Below are 19,753 nucleotides of genomic sequence, written 5' to 3' on the forward strand. Positions count from 1 at the left end.
GGGAGTCCACCTTCGGTCAACAGGATGCTCTCAGCCAATCACAAGCCGTGTTGTATTTGACCGAGCCAATCAGGGGCGAGTTTGCAAAAAGTAAGCTGCGTTGGTAAAAAGTGGTGTTTTTTTGCCGTTTCAACTGGAGTTTAATGTGGGGAGAAAACGTTCCCTGTCTGCCGGACGACGAAGTGGAAGTAATAAAGTCACATTTATGTTATGTTCTAGCCTTTCAACAATTCAACCCGCTTTCGTATCATATAAACAACAAGGCAGAACGAGCAGTCACATGTCCTGGTTCAAAGTGAGGTCGAGAAGGGCTGGCATGTGGATGGCAGTGGATGAGGAATGTGAGTTCACACAACATATAATCTCTGCTCTCATTTTGCTGCCATACTCCCCAAGGCAGATCATTCAAATCAATTGCCCCACAACGACAGTGCTTTACACACAACCTTGAACAGATTGTAGAATAAGTGCTCAGATTGTCAGAGGTCTGACAAATGTCCCTTTTATTCCCCTCCACCATAAGGGACCACCTGTTCTTGGGATTGGCAGCTTTTGTTGCAGAGGTCAGTTTTGGGAGGAGACTTTCACAAAGCTGTCCTGTCCAGCCAGTTCAACTTTCAGCAGTAGGAAAACAACTTGTAAATTGAGGTCCAATTCCATTTGTACCTGACAGACAAAACATCTTTGAACTGCTTTCCCAAAAAGTGCTAAAAAATATATCCTCAATATCCTCATGAAACATAAACAGGTTTTGTTTATTGCACTTTATATTTGTTCAGCATACTTGAATTCATATCTCTCCATTATTGTCCTACATAGTTATTGTACTATATGTTTGTAAATTGTGCGTTCTTTTGGCCAGGGAAACACAATTTCACTCAACGATGTACTACATCTGTAGGCTACTAGATGGATGACAATAAAGTCATCCATAAAGAGTTTTTCCATAAGTTCTATTTTTACTTCACTTCATATCAAAAGGAACTTGTTTTGTTATTCCACTACATTGATTTGACAGCTATAGCCTTTTTGTTTTGTTTTGCAGGATTTCAAACACAAAACAGTGAGACCCTGCAATCCAACACATTGTTTTTCATGCATTGGTCCGTTTTGAGAGTTGTTGCTATTTTGCTTCCACAACACGTTTTTGCAGTCCGGTGGAATGAAACCATCCGAAGTATACATTAAAGGTCACCTATTATGCAAAATCCACTTGTTCATGTCTTTTATACAGAAACATGTGTCCCCTCTGTGTAAAGAGATTCTGAAAGTTTCAGAAAAAAAGATTTGCTCACTTTTTGTCCTGATCCATTTATATAAAAACCTGTCTGAAAATGAGCTGATCAGATTTTGGCCACTTTATGATCTCATAACGATGTTTTGGCTTGTGTAACCATTAGCCAGTAACATCCACCCACCTCATCACCTGAATCTCCTCCTAGAACCAAATATCTCTCAGAGGGGCGTTGGGAGTGGCATCTTATTTTCATCTAAAGTAAAAGACAGAGAATCAGCACTTTTGAAACAGGGCTGAAACAGAGGGGTTTATGGGATGCTACAATGCATGATCTGTTTGGTATTTCGAGCCAAACACTTCAGAGACATGTTTTGTATATATCTGAGACCTATAATATATTGATGAAAAACAGTATAATAGGGGACCTTTAAGGTGTTTATTTGACTACACTTTATCCATTTTTTTCTGCAGATTTCTCCTTGATTCACCAAAAGTTAGCATTAGATTATTCTTCTTTTGCATATTTGATCATAACAATTCTTACAAAAGGAATTGTAAAGTATAAGTAATAACTAGGGAAGTAACATGGGGTTGTTTAGAAGCTAAGAATGTTGCCCTCTTCACCAGTGTCTCCCTGACAGGTTTTTAGCCAAGGACCTTTATTTATAAAAGAGTATTTAATGTCTGTTATTGCTATTTTTACTCAAGTAATGAATCTGAAGACCTTTTCCTGTGAAGACTTACAAGTATTGACTAAAACGTAGGCTGTTAATAATGTAATACTATTAGGGTACTTCATATTTTCCTTAGTTATTAGGGCCTAATTCAGGTCAGAGTCAATTCACTACAATCCCCAGCCTGAGTCCATGAAAAGTACTGTTTTGTTTTTTTAGGCACATTGTGTTCCCTGCTTAAAGTCTGGGGAGTCATATGTCAGGTGTGTACAAAGAGCACTGCAGCTCAACACAACCATTCTATTTTTTTAATTAAAGAATTTCTAACCTCAATCTTCAGGATGCAACTGTTGGCAAGTCTTAAAATGAAAAAGATGCAATAATACACCAGTTAACAAAAGGTTAAGGAGTTTAAGAGCACTCCTCAATGAGCTAGTTTCCCTTGTCTTCACTAGTATGTAAAACATCCCAGCAACTCAGTAATATGATGTAGCACAAACATACATATTTAAATCACACAATTTAATATGTTTTGGTATATCACTAGCCTAAAAAAAACTTATGAGGTAGCCAGCCAAGACCTCACTTAAAACAAATTGTATTAATATATGTAGTGCATTATTTTAAGTCCGATAATGGGATAATATTAAACTGATAAATGACAAAGAAAATGTTTGAAATACTTTACTTGCATGTTATATTATAAAAGGAAATACAGAAATTAGATCACTATTACACTACATCTCAGTTTTAAAGTAGTATTACACTCAGTGTTTGCCCAGCATTAAAGGTGACAGCAGGAGAACTACAGTACCTAATGAAATACCAGACAGGCAATGTACACGTTAATAACATGTTAAAATATATCCCTAATTTCTTATTAAAACTCTGTTTCTGTCATTTTAAAAGAAGCTTTCCTTTGTTACCACACACTGACTTTAGAAAATGTATCACATTCATACAGGTCATGATTATCAAGTCTTTACAATGCATACAAGAAGCAAAGTTAAGATGAAATTTGCGTTAAAGTCAAACAAACTATGGCACAAAGTTGAGATTAAATTTGTGTTAAAGTCAAACAAACTATGGCACAAAGTTAAGATGAAATTTGCGTTAAAGTCAAACAAACTATGGCACAAAGTTGAGATGAAATTTGTGTTAAAGTCAAACAAACTATGGCACACAGTTTCCTTGCATTTCAATTATCAATACAGATAACTTCTGTAAACATTAAGAATGAAATGGCTACTTTAAAAGCAAAGTACACCATGTACTTGCTTTGATAAAATTACCAGATAAACGTCAGTGTCTATTGTTAAAACACATTTCATAGAAGGAATGTTAAAACAAATCAGGGGATGCTTGAGATCAAATGTCACGATAGCAGCTGTAAGTGAATGGCATCCCAGGGAAAATGTTCAGGCTTGCTGTTAGATGATCTGACGGTGGCCTCCTTTTGCAGTCCTTTTTTTAAATCTTGTATTTTGTTTTCCCACTTTCACTGATCACACAGATATGCTGAAAAAAAAGGAGAAATAGAACTCAGTACAAACCTATTTTTATTTAATGATGTAAGAAGGGGTGTTGTTCCCTTCTTCATGATTAGATTAAGATTACTCTGATAACATTTGACTTCAAATGTATTCTCGATTAAAACAATTTTGGGATCTATTCTGCACTAATAAAAGGTGCTTTGGCAAATTATGGTAAGAAAGCTGAGGTCAGGGTGTACAAGATTACGGAGTTTTCTCATTGGATTTCAATAATCTAACACACAAAGGTAAAACTATGACAAAAGGTGACATTCATGCTTATGTTGCTATTAGACAAATATAAACAGTTTTACTGAAATAAAATCTTAGTATTTCTAGATTCTCAATAACTTTATAAACAACAAGTTCTTAAAAATGCTGCCTGTTAAATCAATACAATTGGTAGGATTGGGGAACTTGCAACCAGTGTTATGAGTGATTTTTCAAAAAATCTGTTATTTCACAACATTTGGAGTTATTTAGGATTACTGTTCATGTCAGCAATAATCAGGTCCTTTTTTTGGATTTCTTTTTTCTAAAAGTGGTTTTGGAAAATAATATTCTCACTTGTAACGTTAATCCAGCCACTCCCTCAATGGTTAATGTTACTAGACAGTCATAATGACTTCTTTCACTAAAGAGTCATTGTTGTCTATAATTTAAAAAACAGCACCAACTCACATTTAGATCTCTAAAATACTCATTGTAGTCTAAGGCATATCCAACCACAAACCGATCAGGTATCTCAAAGCCGACATCTGAAATCAAAAGACAAAGTGGAATATTAATAGAAAATATTTCCATGGTCCAAAGACTCACTGACTAACAATCTGCAACGACTGTTTTAAGTGAGAATAAACCCATGAACACATAAAAGGGCTGGTCAGATACGTACAGTCAGGAAGACATGTTGAGTTATGTGGCACTCTCTTAACCAGCAATCTGGGAGGGAAAAAAAGCAGACATTATCATGAGATATCTCTTTCTAACTGTTAGGTTTAAATTTAAGAGTAGTAACCTGCATCACTTATTCTTTCTTTGTCTCCCTCTTTCTGTCTAGACTGGAAGGCGGATGTTGAGTGATTCACAAAGAGGAAAACTGTGCTAGTTTGGTTTTGAGGTCTTTAGAGTATAACTTACCCTGCTACTTTGATCAATTTGGGACTGAAGGATTCAACATACTTCAGGAGAGCCTTCATTGTCTTTCCGGTGCCCACAATGGCCTGTAAAGGAAAAGTTTAAAAAAAACTGGATTGAGAAAGCAAGAGCTTGCCAAGAAGTAAATGCAGATGAAAAAACAGACTTATTTTTACACTGCAGTACAAGTGAAAAGGAAAAGGTTGGTCAGACTGTACTTGTATTACATAACGGTTTATGAGCATTCTCTAAAATAACTTTACTTACACTTGAAAAAGAGGAATTTAAAACCAACATGTGATATTTGACACACAAACGCCTCTGTTGTCATGTAAATGTAGGTCAACAAGCCCTTCATATAGAAAGGATTGTCCCAACACACTTATGCTAAACATTTATTTTCACTTGTGACAGGATATGAGTGTAAAAACAGGTGGAAAGAGCACTAGATTATCCTGTTACTCATGTAGATGTGTTCATAATTTATAGTAGAACTATTGAAAAGGTAATCAAAACAATAGCAACTTTAAAAAATAAAATAAAGTATAAGACAATAACTGCAGGGCCATATTCACAAATGCTTAAGCACTGACTAATGACCATTGTTTCAAAATGCTGCAATGTCTACATAAAGAGAGTAACCATGACTCAGTGACCACAACGATGGCCTTCCTGTAAATGTCATTATTTCTCCTTCAAGGCTAACAAGAGTAGGTTTATGATCATATTTCCCAAATATAGGTCAGCCAACTTCAAAAGTTTCCTGAAGTTGAACTCAGGTCCTGTAAAGAGAATATGAGACTTTTAAGTGCCTTGACCTGGATAACCATCCAGGCTATGAAAACAACAGGCTTATTTGGTGGAGAAGAAAAACAGAGGAGCATAAACACGGTTGACTTACCTCCACAATCAGTACGTTCTTATGAGAGCATTTTGGGAAGAGAAGAGAGAGCAGAACAAACCATTATTCTTGGTTTGGAACAGAAATAAAACTGATTATCTTCATGTTAACCACACAAACAATGGTCATCTAAAAAGCAAAAAATAAACAATTACAGCTGAAAAAAAGAGGCAAGTAGTTTTCAATACTGTACTGCTTTGTTTGAAAAGCAACACAAATTTAAATTGTAATTTTGTAAAAGGAAATTAACATCTTTAAGCTTATTTTTTCTGGGAATAAGTAACAGCATAAGTGTTGAAACGTGGGCAATAACCATCCGTATTTGTTAATGCAGACCCTAAATCAGTAAGGGATAAAATAATCTATGGAAAATGTCCCTACAGTCGTTTAAATGCCACACTGAAATAGCTGAGATTCTGCAAATGTTTGACTAATTGGCTGAAGACAACTGGGCACTATTTATACTGACAATCAAAACTAAAGCTTCAGTTAACTCAGATAGGTCACAATTATAAAAAACAACTTAAACTGCCGTGTCATTGTCTACTTTACAAACAAAGGATTCAGCCAAGCATGCAGTCGTGCTTTGTTTAGGACTCATTATTCATACAGATTTATTTTGGAATGCAGTAAACCCTGGAGAAATGTAAAGGAATAAGTGATTTATTAAAAAGGTGAGCCACTGTCTGTCATATGCACTGTAGGGAGGATAAGGCATAAAATGAACTATGTAATATGTTCCTTGTCACACAATTGGTTTATCTCTTCCAGCAAACCATCGCAGCACTCTGTTACAAAAAGGTGACTAAATTTAGCCGTACATCACAGGGAGCTCAGGGATTTCACAAGCACACTTTAAATACTGAGAGCGAAGCAGCCGGCAGTGACTCAAGCTCACTACCTCACATCCTTTTCTTGTTGCCACGCCTGGCCATAGGGCATTTAGTGTGTGCGTGTGAGTGTGCGCTTAGCTAAGGGAGGTGCGTGTTTAGATCAGCTGATTTATATTAGCTAAAAATACTTTTGACTCCTGTAGTAGTAGTTAAGTAATCCATGACACGCACCACACGTGGGGAGAAAAATATCTTTAAAAAAACAACAATGAACTAACTATTTTGAAACTTGATTGATTGTTTAGGTTATTTTTCAGAACAAAAGGCTAGACTGTGAATCCAGCTTCTTAAATGGCAGGACTTGCTGCTCTTTTCCGTTTTATGTGAAACTAAAATATATGTTTGTGAGACAAAACTAGCAATTTCCAGTCGTAGTTTCAATTGTTATGTTCATACCACCCATATCCAAGTGCGTATTTCTTGACGTAGTGTGCATGAGTTACAGAGGAAAAACTATAATTCACTTGAAAATAGGCAAAGAAAGGAAATAAGTTGTCTGTCAGAATATTGGCTTCTCTTATTTCCATCCCCAGAAATGACTGTGACCATCCATAGTTTTGAAATTAGTCTGTACATTTCACTTAAAGTTAAAAGTATACACAGATATACACATATACAGATCTGGTGACACTACACAGTCACACACACACACCTACTCGAGCCCAGTGATGTACTACGTTTGAGTTCATGATAACAAGACAAGCAAATAAAGAGTGAGCCTGTAGCAACAATGATAGCAAGTTTATCCCCCCATTTACACAGATGCTACCCTTTGCTTCCACTGAGATCAAGTGAAGGAGGCCTTTAAACAATTACATTAGAACAATTGGTATCTGATGGCTGCTGGGTTTGTCAGAAACTGCCATCTTTGATCTCCGTCACGGAAGCACTGAACCATTTCCTCAGGATGGAGGGGGAGATAGCAGATGAGAGGGAAGGCTGCCCTCTTCAGGCTGACTTCTCTCAATACTCTGCATTTTCATGCCACTTGTAAAGAGTTTTTATTGGAATAGAGCTTATCATTATGTTTCACTGGACTCAAATGTAGTTCTTTATCTAAGTTGGGCTGGTTTTTTTAATGGTGTAGATGAGAAAATTACCTTTCCAGCTAAAAAAGACAAATCCTCTGCTCCGACTATGTGAAGATCCTCTGTTGACTGATCATTCTGAGGGATTCAAAATATAGAAAATCAACAAGTTAGTTAAATGAACGTTGGATATCCTATTTAAAAACAAACCATCATTGTCAGGTACAACAGATTTTTTTACGAGCCTATATTATTCATTCGTTTTTCTTAAGATTCATGGACACAAATCAGAATCAGTTTTATTACCAAGTACGTTTACACATATGAGGAATTTGCTTTGGTATAAGTGGTGCACAGAGACACCGAAAGAAGAATACGCAATCTTAGCTTGAATTATTTGACCAATTTAAGGTGTACTTGTATGTTATCTCACACGGGCAAATGCATATCACCTGTATAATTTCAAAATCTATGGTATTTTTCTGCTTTGCTTGTGATGCTGTAGCTACATGAGGCACATTTAAAGCAAAGTTACACAAAGGTACCAGTGTCATAATGTATTAAATATAACACACATCTTCTGACTATGTCATGGGACATATTCATTCAGTTTTCATACGTCCCTTAGCGTCAGAGTGCTGTTTGTGTCGCTTTGAGCAGGAGCTCACCAGGTAGCTCTTGAGTCGGATGAAGTGGACCCTCATGGGGAGGGTGCGGTTGGAGTTGCGGCTGAGGACCTTGATCTTGTCCACCAGGTCGACACAGAACTGGTAGCCTCCTTTCAGCACACACAGCACCACGATGTCATGGTCCCCCAGGTCATCCATGATGTTTCGAGCCAGACGTTCTGTCCTGTAAACAACGTGACACTCTAGCAAGCCATTTAATCTGTCTGGGACATTATCCAGCAGGCTGTCAATAAGGTCAATAAGGTGTCTTTGGTAGGTTTGGGTTTAAGGACTTGTTGCTTTGACAGCATTTTAGATATAATTATATCAGATTATATTATATCCAGACTTGTCTCGTCAACATCAGGCACGTGCATACAAAGTGGGCTTAAGCCCCTGCCCTTTTTCTTCCACCAGAGAAAGTGCCCTTTTTTTAATAAATTAATATATATCTACTGCTGTTTGCGCAGTTTCCCTTTCCAAAAATATATTGATTGAATACAAAATAAAAACATCAGGTCGGGAGATTAGACTGTGAAGTTCCGATGCTCTCTCTACCCTCCCTCCCCCCGTCTCCTGCACAGCGGTGCAGACAGTCATCGGCAGTCACTTCAGACAGACAGGTGTAAGCACCTCCCACTTTACAGTCCCACTTTATGCCGGCTTTTCTTGGCTTATGATGAACAAATTACTAAACTGCCAGTGCCTCGAGTTTACAGCTAATAAGCTAAAAGACAATAATAATTATAGTTAACTAAGGCTACTAGCTAATGGATAAGTTAGCTCAAGGTTTAGCTAAGGTAATTTATCATGGGCATACAGGCTGATGTACTGTACTTAAAGTGGACCTATCATGCTATATTTGAAAAATATATTGTAGGGCCATACCTATATAAAACATGTCTGTGAATTTTTTTTTTCAAAATACCAAACAGATCACCCATTGTAGCCATGCCTCATACTGCTCATACCCCTCTTTTGCAGCCCTGTTATGGCGCATTTCCACCATGGCGCGGAGCGCGGTTTAAGCGTGCCGTGTCGTGCCGGGCCCGTTTTTGGTTGCGTTTCCACTAGGCCTAGTTCCGGCCCGGGGGTACTTTTTCACCTCTTTTCTGGCCCGACAAAATCGTGGTTCTATCGGGGCCAACAAACAGGGCTGAGTCGGGCTGAGTTTGCTAAACTAGAGAGAGAATCGCTGGCAAGGGGGCTACAACAACAACAAGATGAACATATTTGACCGTGATTTAATTGTAATACACGTTTCAAAATGATGCTGAAGTAACAACATACTGATACCGGTTAGTAAAAACCATGAATTAATGCTTTGACAAGTCTGCAGACAGACGGCAGGCGAAAAACCTTTTAAAATGCGTGTTTTCTAAATGGAGATTGGCTAAGCTAACGTTGTATATGCTCCGTCCGTCCACACTCACAACAACGGCCTATACAGACATAAATAAAGCAGCGACTGTATTCACCATGACACAGACAGTCTGTGGTTTGTACTTGTTTAACTTTTGTCTAGTTTCTGAACAGATATGAGGAGCTGTGAGCTCTGAGTGCTAACAGCTAACGGCTGTGTTGTTTTTCTGGGGTTCTCATTGAAGATGACGTCACGGCTCCGCCTACACTGCGTTACTATAGATACTACCCCAGTTCCTAAACTGTAATGGAAGCGCAGCATGAAGTGAGCCGGCCCTAACGAGGCCCAACGCAGCCTAGCCATACCGAGCGAGGCCGACCGTGTGGTGGAAATGCGCCATAAGAGAAACGCAGATTTTGGGTCCTTAGCTTGAAAAAAATAAATAAGAGGAGGTGGAGCTAATGCCTGATCAGAATTCTACCAGAGATAAAAGGTAAATTCGGTTGTGATAAAACGCCATCCTGTTTAAACCACGTCAAGGATTATTTCTGAAATAGTATGGAGCTCAAATGCTTTTTCTCTTGCAGGTTTATCACAAGGTGAGTTCTTTTTTTAATTTCCTGCTTTTTAAACACATGTGCTCTTCAGTACAGGTTAGCTCTGAGTGTTAGCGAGGCTTGCTAATGTAAACAAAGACGTCCAAAACACGTCAGGCATTGTTTCTGATGGCAACTTTCTGTGGGTCCGCCGACGTCACCTCGGATGGACACGTCAGTTCGGATGGAAATCTGTATCCGCTCGTTGTACACCCGTTTTTAAAAGATTTGGGTACGGAGGAAAAGAGAGAGGGTTTTATTTTCTGATGCTGCGTGAGTTCCCCGACGCACCGGGGACACATATTTATGTATACAAGACATCACAAAGTGCATTTTGCATGATAGGTCCCCTTTAAGGGGGGACACTTAAAGTGAATACAGTAAAATGTGTATCTAATAACGTCATCACAATCGCCACATTGATATGCAAATTAGGCGTTAACTAGGCCTAATTAAAATGCGCTAATTTGCATGCAGTTACCAAGGCATTGCAGGTGAAAAGGATCAAACTAATGCCATATGCACACGGGAACGTTTGCGTTTATGCACAGTATGCGCTTTCAAAAAAGTCTTCCGTTCACATGCATTCGTTTCATTTAACGTGTCTGTTCAAACGAGACCGCTGGAAACGCTGTAGTACATATGCCGGGACTGTAAGTGGCGCTGTACTTCCACACGAGACCGCTCGAAAGCGCTGGACACGCTGTAGTACATATGCCGGGACTGTAAGTGGCGCTGTAACTTCCGCCACAAAATACACCAAAAGCAGCAAAGAAGACCCCGGAGCAATGTTGCCATGGCTACCCTTCTGTTTATGCCCCGCGGTGGATTTAGCAACAGTAGTTCATGTAATTCTCCATGTCCACTTGTTGCTGATGGTTGTGGTAGAGGAGCTGTAGATTTTGCACTAACATCTGTAGCATGGTCGAGCTGTAGATGTTGTACTAACATCTGTAGCATGGTCAGTAGCAGTAGCACTAGCAGTAGCTACTGACAGTAGCTACTGGCCATGCTACAGCAGTGAGCAGCAGAGGCGGGGAGAGGTGGGGCTATCGTTATTTTTTCAGGAAATATTCGTATAGAGGCGATTACACGGACTCGTTTGACCCCCCAGAGAGTTTCGTTTGCAAATCTATCCACCTTGGGACCCGTTATCGTTTGTGGGGTCCGTTTCTATTGGCCTCGTGTAAATAATAGGGCTATACGTAAGAGAAACTATGCAGATACAAGCCGTTTTGTCCTCGTGTAAACGGCACCTAAAAAACACATCACCTCACAACTTCCCCAGATAGTTACTTACGTCAAGTCAGTATTTTCCCCTGAAATGTTATGTTTAAATGCAGATTAGCTTTAAATCTATAGATGAATTCAGACATGGTAGTAAAACGAACACCATTTATATGTGTTTCTTTTATTTCCATTAGAGTGAAAGAAAACATGGAAGCAAAATAGACCAAAATAACAAGTACATGAAAAAACGATCTTTTTGCCTGTAATGTCCTTAAACAGTAACTTCATAATTTTGTTGGCTGCTCATTTAATAACTATTAATTGTACTAGTTTGTTGTCTGCTCTTGTGCTTAGTGAATACTAAAGAAGACCATTGTCTCTGTGTTAAGGCCCCTACACACCAGGCCGATATCGGCCGTCTTGCGTTGTTGGGCGAAAACGGGTTCCTTGTCGCCCAAAGACAATTTGGTGTGTCCCGAACCCTCGGCCGTGACACGCCTTATTTGGCCTTTCACGATCGACACCCGGCCGATTCAACATGTTGAATCGGCCAGGTGTTGGACACAAGCTATCGGGCCAAGAAACCACTCTGATCAGCTGTTCAGCTAGCAAATGAGAAGCGAAACGGAAGTGAGGGACGTAAACAAACGATTTAAATGTCCTCTCTTACCTCCCACACATAGCAGGGACATCTCTGATATCGGCGGGAGCGTCCCCGGCTGTCCTCTGCTGAGAGCTCCGTGATTTGTTTGGTCAAGTCCGGTTTTTCATCTCATCGTAAATTTAGCAAGAAGTGGCCATTATTACATTGCTGACTCAATAAACTACACACCCGCCAGAACACTGCGATCATCAGATGCAGGTCTATTAACTGTGATTTTATAGTATGTCTGCACTTTATGTGCTCATTTCATCATGCATGTATTTTTATATTCTAAAACATGTTTTCGTTGGACGAGAGTGAAAATGGAATGGCACCCGTAATTTGTTTGTATATCAGTCTGTTCTTCTTCTCTGTCTTCCGGTTGTTGCCTATTTTGAATGACGAATACACACTACCGCCGCCTGCTGGTAAGGAGAGTTATTGCCACTCACGCATGCGCAGTTCGTACGTGCTCGGCTGTAGTAAAGCGGTGTATTTCAGTGCGACACACGGCCAATACGCAGGAGAACTCGTCGATGGATCTGTCGGTGTCGGATGTCGGCGAGTTCTCTGGTGACTGCCTGGTGTGTCAGGGCCTTTAGCTGATTATTTTGTAGAATTCTGTTGAGTATTAACCTGTTAAGCCCTGAGCCTGTTTTTCAGGTCTCAGGCTCGAAAATGACATTCCCAGAACAAATGACCATATCTTCACTTCTAAAAGGGTTAAATTAATAATCTTTTTTCTCAAAGTAATGATAAACCTGTGAGTTGGATGTAGAAAAGTCAGAATCAATATAGATGTTTTTTATTTTAAAGAAAATTCAGATTTTACATAGTAAAAAACTGTAAATGATAGTGCCCGTCCAAAAATGATTTTTTACTTATAGTGAAGACTACCCTTGGATGATGGTAAGGTAGACTAAAAGCTTTAGGAATCCAAAGTACAACATATAATAAGTACCCTGTATCAAGATTGATGCAAAACAAGTGACATTTGACTTTTTTAGAGAGATTTAGCAAAAAGAAACCACTTCTGGGGTCATTTGGGTGGATTTTCCATATCTCTGGCCCCCCTTGCTCGATTTTGATGGTTGACACCTCTTTCTGACCGTTAGAGCCAATAGAATCGAAGGGGGAGTCCCCCACACACACTCATTGTGAAGAGAAAAGGTGCGGGCTTCGCGCATGCAGTTTTGCATTAGAGTGAAGCTACATTCTAGCTCTGACACCTAGAAACGGAATAGCATGGATTATCCGTTTTATTGGTCATGGATTATCAGAAATATTTTCAAAGGTGTTTAGATTCCTGTTTGTAAGTAAACATGCTATCTCAAAAACAGTAGCACATTTCATTGGAATTTGGTGAAAGGTTAGGCTACAAGTAAACATTTCTGGACTATCAGAACTATTTTAATACAGCGGCGCAATTTCTGAAGAATGTATGCTTTTCTTTTGTCATAATGAGGATGATACACTACACATATTTGAGTTTTGGACTGTTGGTCAACTAAAAAGACACTTGAAGATGTCACAACAATCCAAGTTATCATAAATGTAATGTTTCACTATTTACTGATGTTCCATAGTCAGAATAATATTTTGGCAGCTAATTCTTCATAGATTTAGAACAAATAAAATCACTGCATTCGTCACTATTTACAAAAATAATTTCTTCATCAACACAAAGACTTATACTGCCTTTGACTAAAAAGTATTCTGACACTTGTCATATTTCTTTATCACTGTATTGTGATGTAGATCAAGATTCAGGTCCACATTAATGTCTTCCATCAAAATCATAGACTTTAGAAATGTATGTGATATATCTATCATGATGCTTTATAATTTTCTGCTGGTGCGTTGTTTTTGGTTTTGTGTGACAGACAGTGATAATTTTATAGACATAGTGACCAAATCACAACAGTTGAAAACAGCACCATGTTTCTCTCAGCATTTTCAAAAGCAAGTATAGTTTGAGCCACCTCACAGCAGAAACACTTGGGAGGCTCAAAGGTTTTTGTTACAATGGCAGCAGAAGAGGGGTTTTGGGGCTGTACCTGTCCATAATGACACCATGTGGAACGACGACACAGTCTAAATCTCCGGAGTAGTGAGCCGGATAGCTGAAGAGATCTAAACTGTAGCCTGGCCAGTCATCGTCAATCTGCGAGCAAAAACATCAACTCAAATCATCATACTGCTTCACTGTTGATCGTTTAAAAGTTGCAAAACACCAAACGACTTGTATCACCAAAAGTTGCACGAACACACATGCGGGCAATACATTTACAAGGTGTGCAAAGTTGCCTGAATTTGTAAAAACTGCCTGAGCATCAATGGAAACTTTCCCCTGCGCTGTAGAACGCCATGCTTTCGTGTTTTCTCGTTTTAATTTACCACAATCCCGCCGCCTCCTCCGACTTGTGGTTGTTTGACGACAACGTCTGCCATGTTGTTTTCGTGTTGACCAAAAAAAAGTCTCTAGTTTGAGGAAAGTGGTGGTGCAAGAGGCTTTGGGGGGAGGTTTTGGCACAGTGCGGAGAGAGGAGGAGTAAAGGGAGGAGGAATGTTTGCATCCCTCTGTGATGTGTTATACTGCTCTGCTGCCGCCAGGGGCAGCATAACACTGACCATCTCTATCAATCACATGGATGCTGCATTTAGACAACACACACTGCCTGTTAATGGCTTCATTAGCTATACTAAGCAGTGATGGTGGTAAAGTATCACAATGTTATTTGTATGCTTGAATACAATAATATGTAAGTAGTCCTTCATTCAACATTTACATGTTAAGTGTAAAAGTAGAACAATGTACGCTTTTATAAGAAAAAATTGAAAGACACAATAGTGGAAAGTACCTTAATATATTTAGGCCTACTCAAGTAGCCTACTGTAGGCTACCGCACAATTTTCAGGTAATTGTACTATACTTTGTTATGCTGCTTTATACTTATACTCTACTAAATGTAATTAACTGTACTCCACTACATGTATATGATAGCAATAGTTACCTTGCAGATTAATATCACAAAAATGTTCTCAACAAATACATTAATATGTATTATTATGGATACACAGATATACCTTAATTGATCACTTGGTGAAATTCCCAAGCTTAATCAGCCTCATTTTGCTCTGCAACATTAAAGTGATGTGCACACAATAACACAGTTAAAAATAACAAAGATAATAAAAGAAACAACAATGTAAAAGATACAAATAAATAAACATTTTGTATTCTTTTTTCGTTTAGCCTTTGTCAAATAGTGATGTCAAAGGATAAATGTAAGGTATTTGATCTGTTGTTAAAGGTTTGAGATTTATTTTCCTCACTTCACCTTCATCTGGTGAGTGTTTTTGAACAGTTGTGTTATCAACGCCACCCTGTGGAGAGGGACGCTCTTGTCTTTTTTCACACTGCTTTTGTTCTAATCAAATCTTTTAGTTGGTAATCTGATGCAATAATTCATTTTCTTTATTCATACACCCTCTTGAACATTCTCAAACAATGACTCATTTAATGTGCCTTAACAAGAGAAAAGAAAAGACTTGACGGTCTGTAATTAAGGAGCTCCAGATGCCACACCCTGTCTCTGTGCACAATATAATTGGTGTCTTTGAGACAGAGTGTAAATGAGTGAATTTAGGACGAAGCATCCAGGGACTCGTCGTGTGGTCAGTCAGTCCGGCAGCAGCAGCGGGGTCCGGGCTGTTGTGTCACTGCACATTAGAGCAGTCTGCTGGGCTCTGCGAGAGGGGGGAGACAAGGTGTCTGAGCCTCCCTCCCATGCTCCTCTTCGGCAGCTGTAATTATAAACAGTGGTACAATGACAGCTGGGGAGGCAGATGTCAACACCAACATTAGATTTCAATCAGCCTGCACAGTGTCACCACCCCTAGGGAATGAGGAGGTGTAAAACCTACGCTGCATGACAACATCCCTAAAAAAATAACAGAAAAACCTCTGCACATCTTATTATATTTTTATGTTAGAGATGATAATGGAGAAGTCTTGATGTTGTGATCATCATGCTGATGAGCGTCTGAGTGCAGCCAGAGGATGTTTTTGGATGAAGTCTTGTCAGATTGTTTTTGATGCCCTCTCTGTTGGTGAGAGCAGGCCGGCTCCTTCGCTGCCCTCCAGGCGCAGAGAGCAGTCTGGCTTTGGCATTTCACACTCGCTCAGCAGTCAAGGCCTGTGACCGTCCGCAGACTTTACAACCAACTGCTCCCTCATACCCTGGCCCCTGTTGTTGGGCCAATTATGAATATTCAGTTGCTATGAAAGTAATTCTGTCAGACATGCAACTGTCCAGCCAGATAGTGTCAGTGGTATTGTTTGTAGTATTTGTAGGGAGGCTCTCTCAAGGACGTGACCGTGACCGTCAGATTTTGGATTATGTATGATGACAAAAACTGAGAGTAAGATGACCTAAATGCAATATGTTGCATTTAGGTCATCTTTTGATGTTAGTTTGTTTATTTTGTATTCCTCTGCAAGATTGACCTCCATTGTATTCAAAAAACTATAAACACATCAATAAACCCCATTCATGGTTGTAAAATGCAATATTTAGGCTTATTTTGGTGGTATTTCCTTAAAAACTGCACACACTCTGAACCACACATTTGTACCTGTCTTTATAGACTTACATCTTTACGAAAAATAAATTGGTGTGGGGTTGAGTGGTGAAGAAAAGTCAAATAAAAGGTATTGAGGGACAAACCACTACATTTTAGTCAATTGTTGGTGGTTTCATGGATTTTGTCAACATAATAACTTCAACACTATAGGTATACATTGATAATAATAATACATGGGATTTTTATAGCACTTTTCCTAATGCTCAAAGATGCATGTATTTGTTCTTATAAAATATTACATTTTCAGAAAACATGAATTTGAATAGATTTGTTTGTTGTATTATTGCTGATGTTTCTCCAATGTTTCTAAAAATTGGTTTTGGTATAGTGTGTAGACTAATATGTGGATAAGGAGCCATAATAGCAGGCAGGGAACACGCAGAGCCATAAAAGACTTTATGTCTACCAGCAGTCACTAACCTTGGTTGACAGTGACTGTGATTACCGTCTGATGCCTCTGTCTGATGCTGAGAAAAATAAAGAGTCTTTGCTCTCTTGTAAATTCCACAATAAAACGAAATGCTGAAGTATAATCTTGATGTATTACATATCATTTTTAATGTGTTGAAAACTCTTTCCAACAAAGCAAGTCAAGCACAATGAAGCACATAAACACATGATGAAAGTTCATGAGCTAATTCACGAGAGAAGTAAAGCAAAACAAACAAAGTAATAGTCTACATTTAGCATACCATTAAAAAATAACAAAATACAAAAAACAAATAGGCCACACAACATAAAAGTGTCTATAAACAAAGTTAGACTGCTCAGAAGACACATTATTTGACATGACTTATCCCTTATTTAGTGCTTAATGGGAAACATTTACAATGTTCATAGATGTTTGATACTGAAATAAATCAGTTTAATGGTACTGAGACAAGCATGAATTCAAATATCTACCTTTGTTTTGGTCTCAATTCTAGGGTTACTTAAGCAGTACCAGCAGAGTCATATATGTACTTGCTTTCTATGTAAATAAACGCCCAGAAGAGGACACCATTCATTAAAACGAGAAACATAATATTATATCGTCATCAGAGCAGGAGAGCAGCAGTTCAGGTACGTCCAGATGTTTTTTTCATGGCATTGATCGGTGGCTCCATGCTGAAGCATTTCTGGACCTGTGCTGTAGATTCAGGAGCAAGGATCCACCGTAAAACTATTAACATAATGACTTCCCTGTTTAAGTGGATTGTGGCTATGTATTGTAAAACAAACTCAGTTACAGACGCTCTTGACAAACTTTCTCTTCCGTAGAAAGTGATATTTCTTCTCGTATTTCTTTCTAAGGGACAGTGTTATTCAATTGGTTGTAGCACCAGAGCTACATGACAGAAGATAGTCATTAGGATGAGAAGAAAAAGACATAATGCTGTATTTATTTGATGAGAGAATATATATTATAACTGACTCCATGATGACACACTTTTCTTGATGGTTTTGTTTTGGTCACATCAGCATTTTGGCATTGTCAAAAACTTCCGTAGTGGCGGTGGTGGAACACAATAGGAAATGTCATAAAGAATTCAAGTAAATCAAAAAAAGTGTTCTCCTTGTCCAGCATGAAGCAAAAATCCTGTTTTTCTCTTTGCATCAGTGAGTCCTGCATTTCTTTGACTGTCACTCTACCAATATGCTGCAGAACCAAAACCAACAGAGTGAAAAATATAGTTTTTAAGGTGATATATATTCTACATCTTAATGAATGATGTCAAGCTTGTCCGATTTTGATGACAATTATTTATTTATTGTTTTACAGATAACATACTTCACAGGGTTACCTTAGAGGTAAAATCTCCTGACAGAACTCTGTTTTGACTCTCCGGAGACAGAGGGGAAGATGAACATACTTTTATCAAGCACACATTGTAAACAACTGAGCAATATTTAAGTCTAAATGGCGTACCATAGAATAGGTGAGAGACAACAAAATGTAAGTAAGAAGATGTGCCCCTTGCTTGCAAAGACAAAAGTTTCATTTTTACAAAACAAATAATGGTCACTGACATATTTATTCTACTTTTTTTTAGTGGCTGAGAGGTAGAATGAAGTATTTTCAGTTAAAACCAATGATTTGATTTATTTACTTTATCATATCATTTCATCATAATGGGTGAAAACATTACAAGTGATAAGTAACTCCAGCCCTCTGAATATAATGTGAAATCTGTACAAGTCTCCATTGATTGGGGTATTGTTTTGATTTTTATTGTGAAACCTTTTGTTTGTATCCCAAATGTCCAACGTTATAAGCAGAGGAAATATTACTTTTTTCTGGTAAGGATTTCACAGTACCTCTCCAAACTGTGGGGCAGTGTATTCCTTTGTTTAATACTGTGAATAGCAACGTCAGTCCATGTTTTTTTTTGTAGATGAGGTGGAGCGATGGATATATTCAGTTGGAAGTATCCGAATGAACGCTTCCGGGTCCTTCTGTGGGCGAAGTCACTGACGAAGGAGTCGGAGCATCTTGCCAGCCACCATTTGTCTGTGGAGATAAGACAGGAAGTACTTAGCTTCATGGTATCACATTGTACTGTTTGATACCAGTTTGGCATACAAGTGTCTTTAAGGACAAGGTTGGCACTATCCTATATTTTTCTTTCTGGAAGCAAATCCTATGAACACCTAAACAAACAATGAAGTGATCCCAGTATTGCCTTCGTAGAGCCTGATTCATCTTATTTCTAGAAAACGATTAAAAACATATCAGTGAGTCACAATGCTGGGCTGTACGCCATTTTTTCTGACCAATAAAACAGACACTGTTGTTTGTTTTAAGTCATCCCACATAAGCTGTTCTTCTGCAGTGAATACTCACTAAAGCAGCAAATGTGTATCAATCCGCTAATGAAAATATTAACTATACCTTTAATTTTAATTCTCTTTTAGTACAAAATGACATTGGCCAGCTGAGCTGTTATTATGTTTTATTAATGCACTATATATATTTATAAAATATTTACAGCCTTTTTTTAATAGAATAGTTGGATATTTTGAGGAAAGCACTTAGCACATTTTACCACTAGTTGTATGCATACTACATGGTATTTCGTTTTTTGTTTAGGCCGTATAATAAACCTGAGGGGGGTTGTCAAGAATAAAAGAAATCTGCGCAGCAAGCTTTGAAATAGTCCAGTCTTTGTAATTAAAACTCCATGTAACATTTCAGTTTTTGTACGGATTTAAAAATACATATAA

The 19,753-nt window shown here is 38.4% G+C and overlaps 2 protein-coding genes across 5 annotated transcripts in view; both read right to left on the minus strand.

The window, feature by feature from the left end:
- Positions 1–2,580: 2,580 nt before the first annotated feature.
- Positions 2,581–14,451, minus strand: prtfdc1b (phosphoribosyl transferase domain containing 1b). Its single transcript, XM_034138236.1, has 9 exons — positions 14,300–14,451; positions 13,960–14,066; positions 8,071–8,254; positions 7,475–7,540; positions 5,482–5,499; positions 4,584–4,666; positions 4,339–4,385; positions 4,125–4,201; positions 2,581–3,429 (listed from the first exon to the last, which is right to left on the minus strand). Exons 1-9 carry the CDS (start codon positions 14,351–14,353, stop codon positions 3,382–3,384), a joined length of 684 nt encoding a protein of 227 aa, XP_033994127.1. The 5' UTR covers positions 14,354–14,451; the 3' UTR covers positions 2,581–3,381.
- A 4,183-nt stretch (positions 14,452–18,634) lies between these two features.
- The window catches only part of LOC117488957 (pre-B-cell leukemia transcription factor 1), a 49,038-nt gene continuing 47,919 nt past the window's right edge, over positions 18,635–19,753 (minus strand). For all 4 annotated transcript variants that reach the window (XM_034138147.1, XM_034138146.1, XM_034138151.1 and 1 more), the window contains one exon: positions 18,635–19,040. In XM_034138147.1, coding sequence (XP_033994038.1) covers positions 18,948–19,040 — 93 coding nt within the window. In that variant the 3' untranslated portion in view covers positions 18,635–18,947. The remainder of the gene's footprint in view (positions 19,041–19,753) is intronic.

The sequence above is a fragment of the Trematomus bernacchii genome, unplaced genomic scaffold, assembly GCF_902827165.1.
Source record: "Trematomus bernacchii unplaced genomic scaffold, fTreBer1.1, whole genome shotgun sequence".
NCBI lineage: Eukaryota > Metazoa > Chordata > Actinopteri > Perciformes > Nototheniidae > Trematomus > Trematomus bernacchii.

What these genes read in the sequence shown, in the direction of transcription:
- prtfdc1b (XM_034138236.1), bottom strand. Translation starts at nt 14,353, where the DNA reads ATGGCAGACGTTGTCGTCAAACAACCACAAGTCGGAGGAGGCGGCGGG. An exon ending in CATGGTGTCATTATGGACAG is followed by an intron (nt 8,255 to 13,959) that starts GTACAGCCCCAA and finishes CGTTGTTTACAG; the next exon opens with GACAGAACGTCTGGCTCGAA. An exon ending in AGTATTTTAGAGATCTAAAT is followed by an intron (nt 3,430 to 4,124) that starts GTGAGTTGGTGC and finishes CTTTTTTTTCAG; the next exon opens with CATATCTGTGTGATCAGTGA.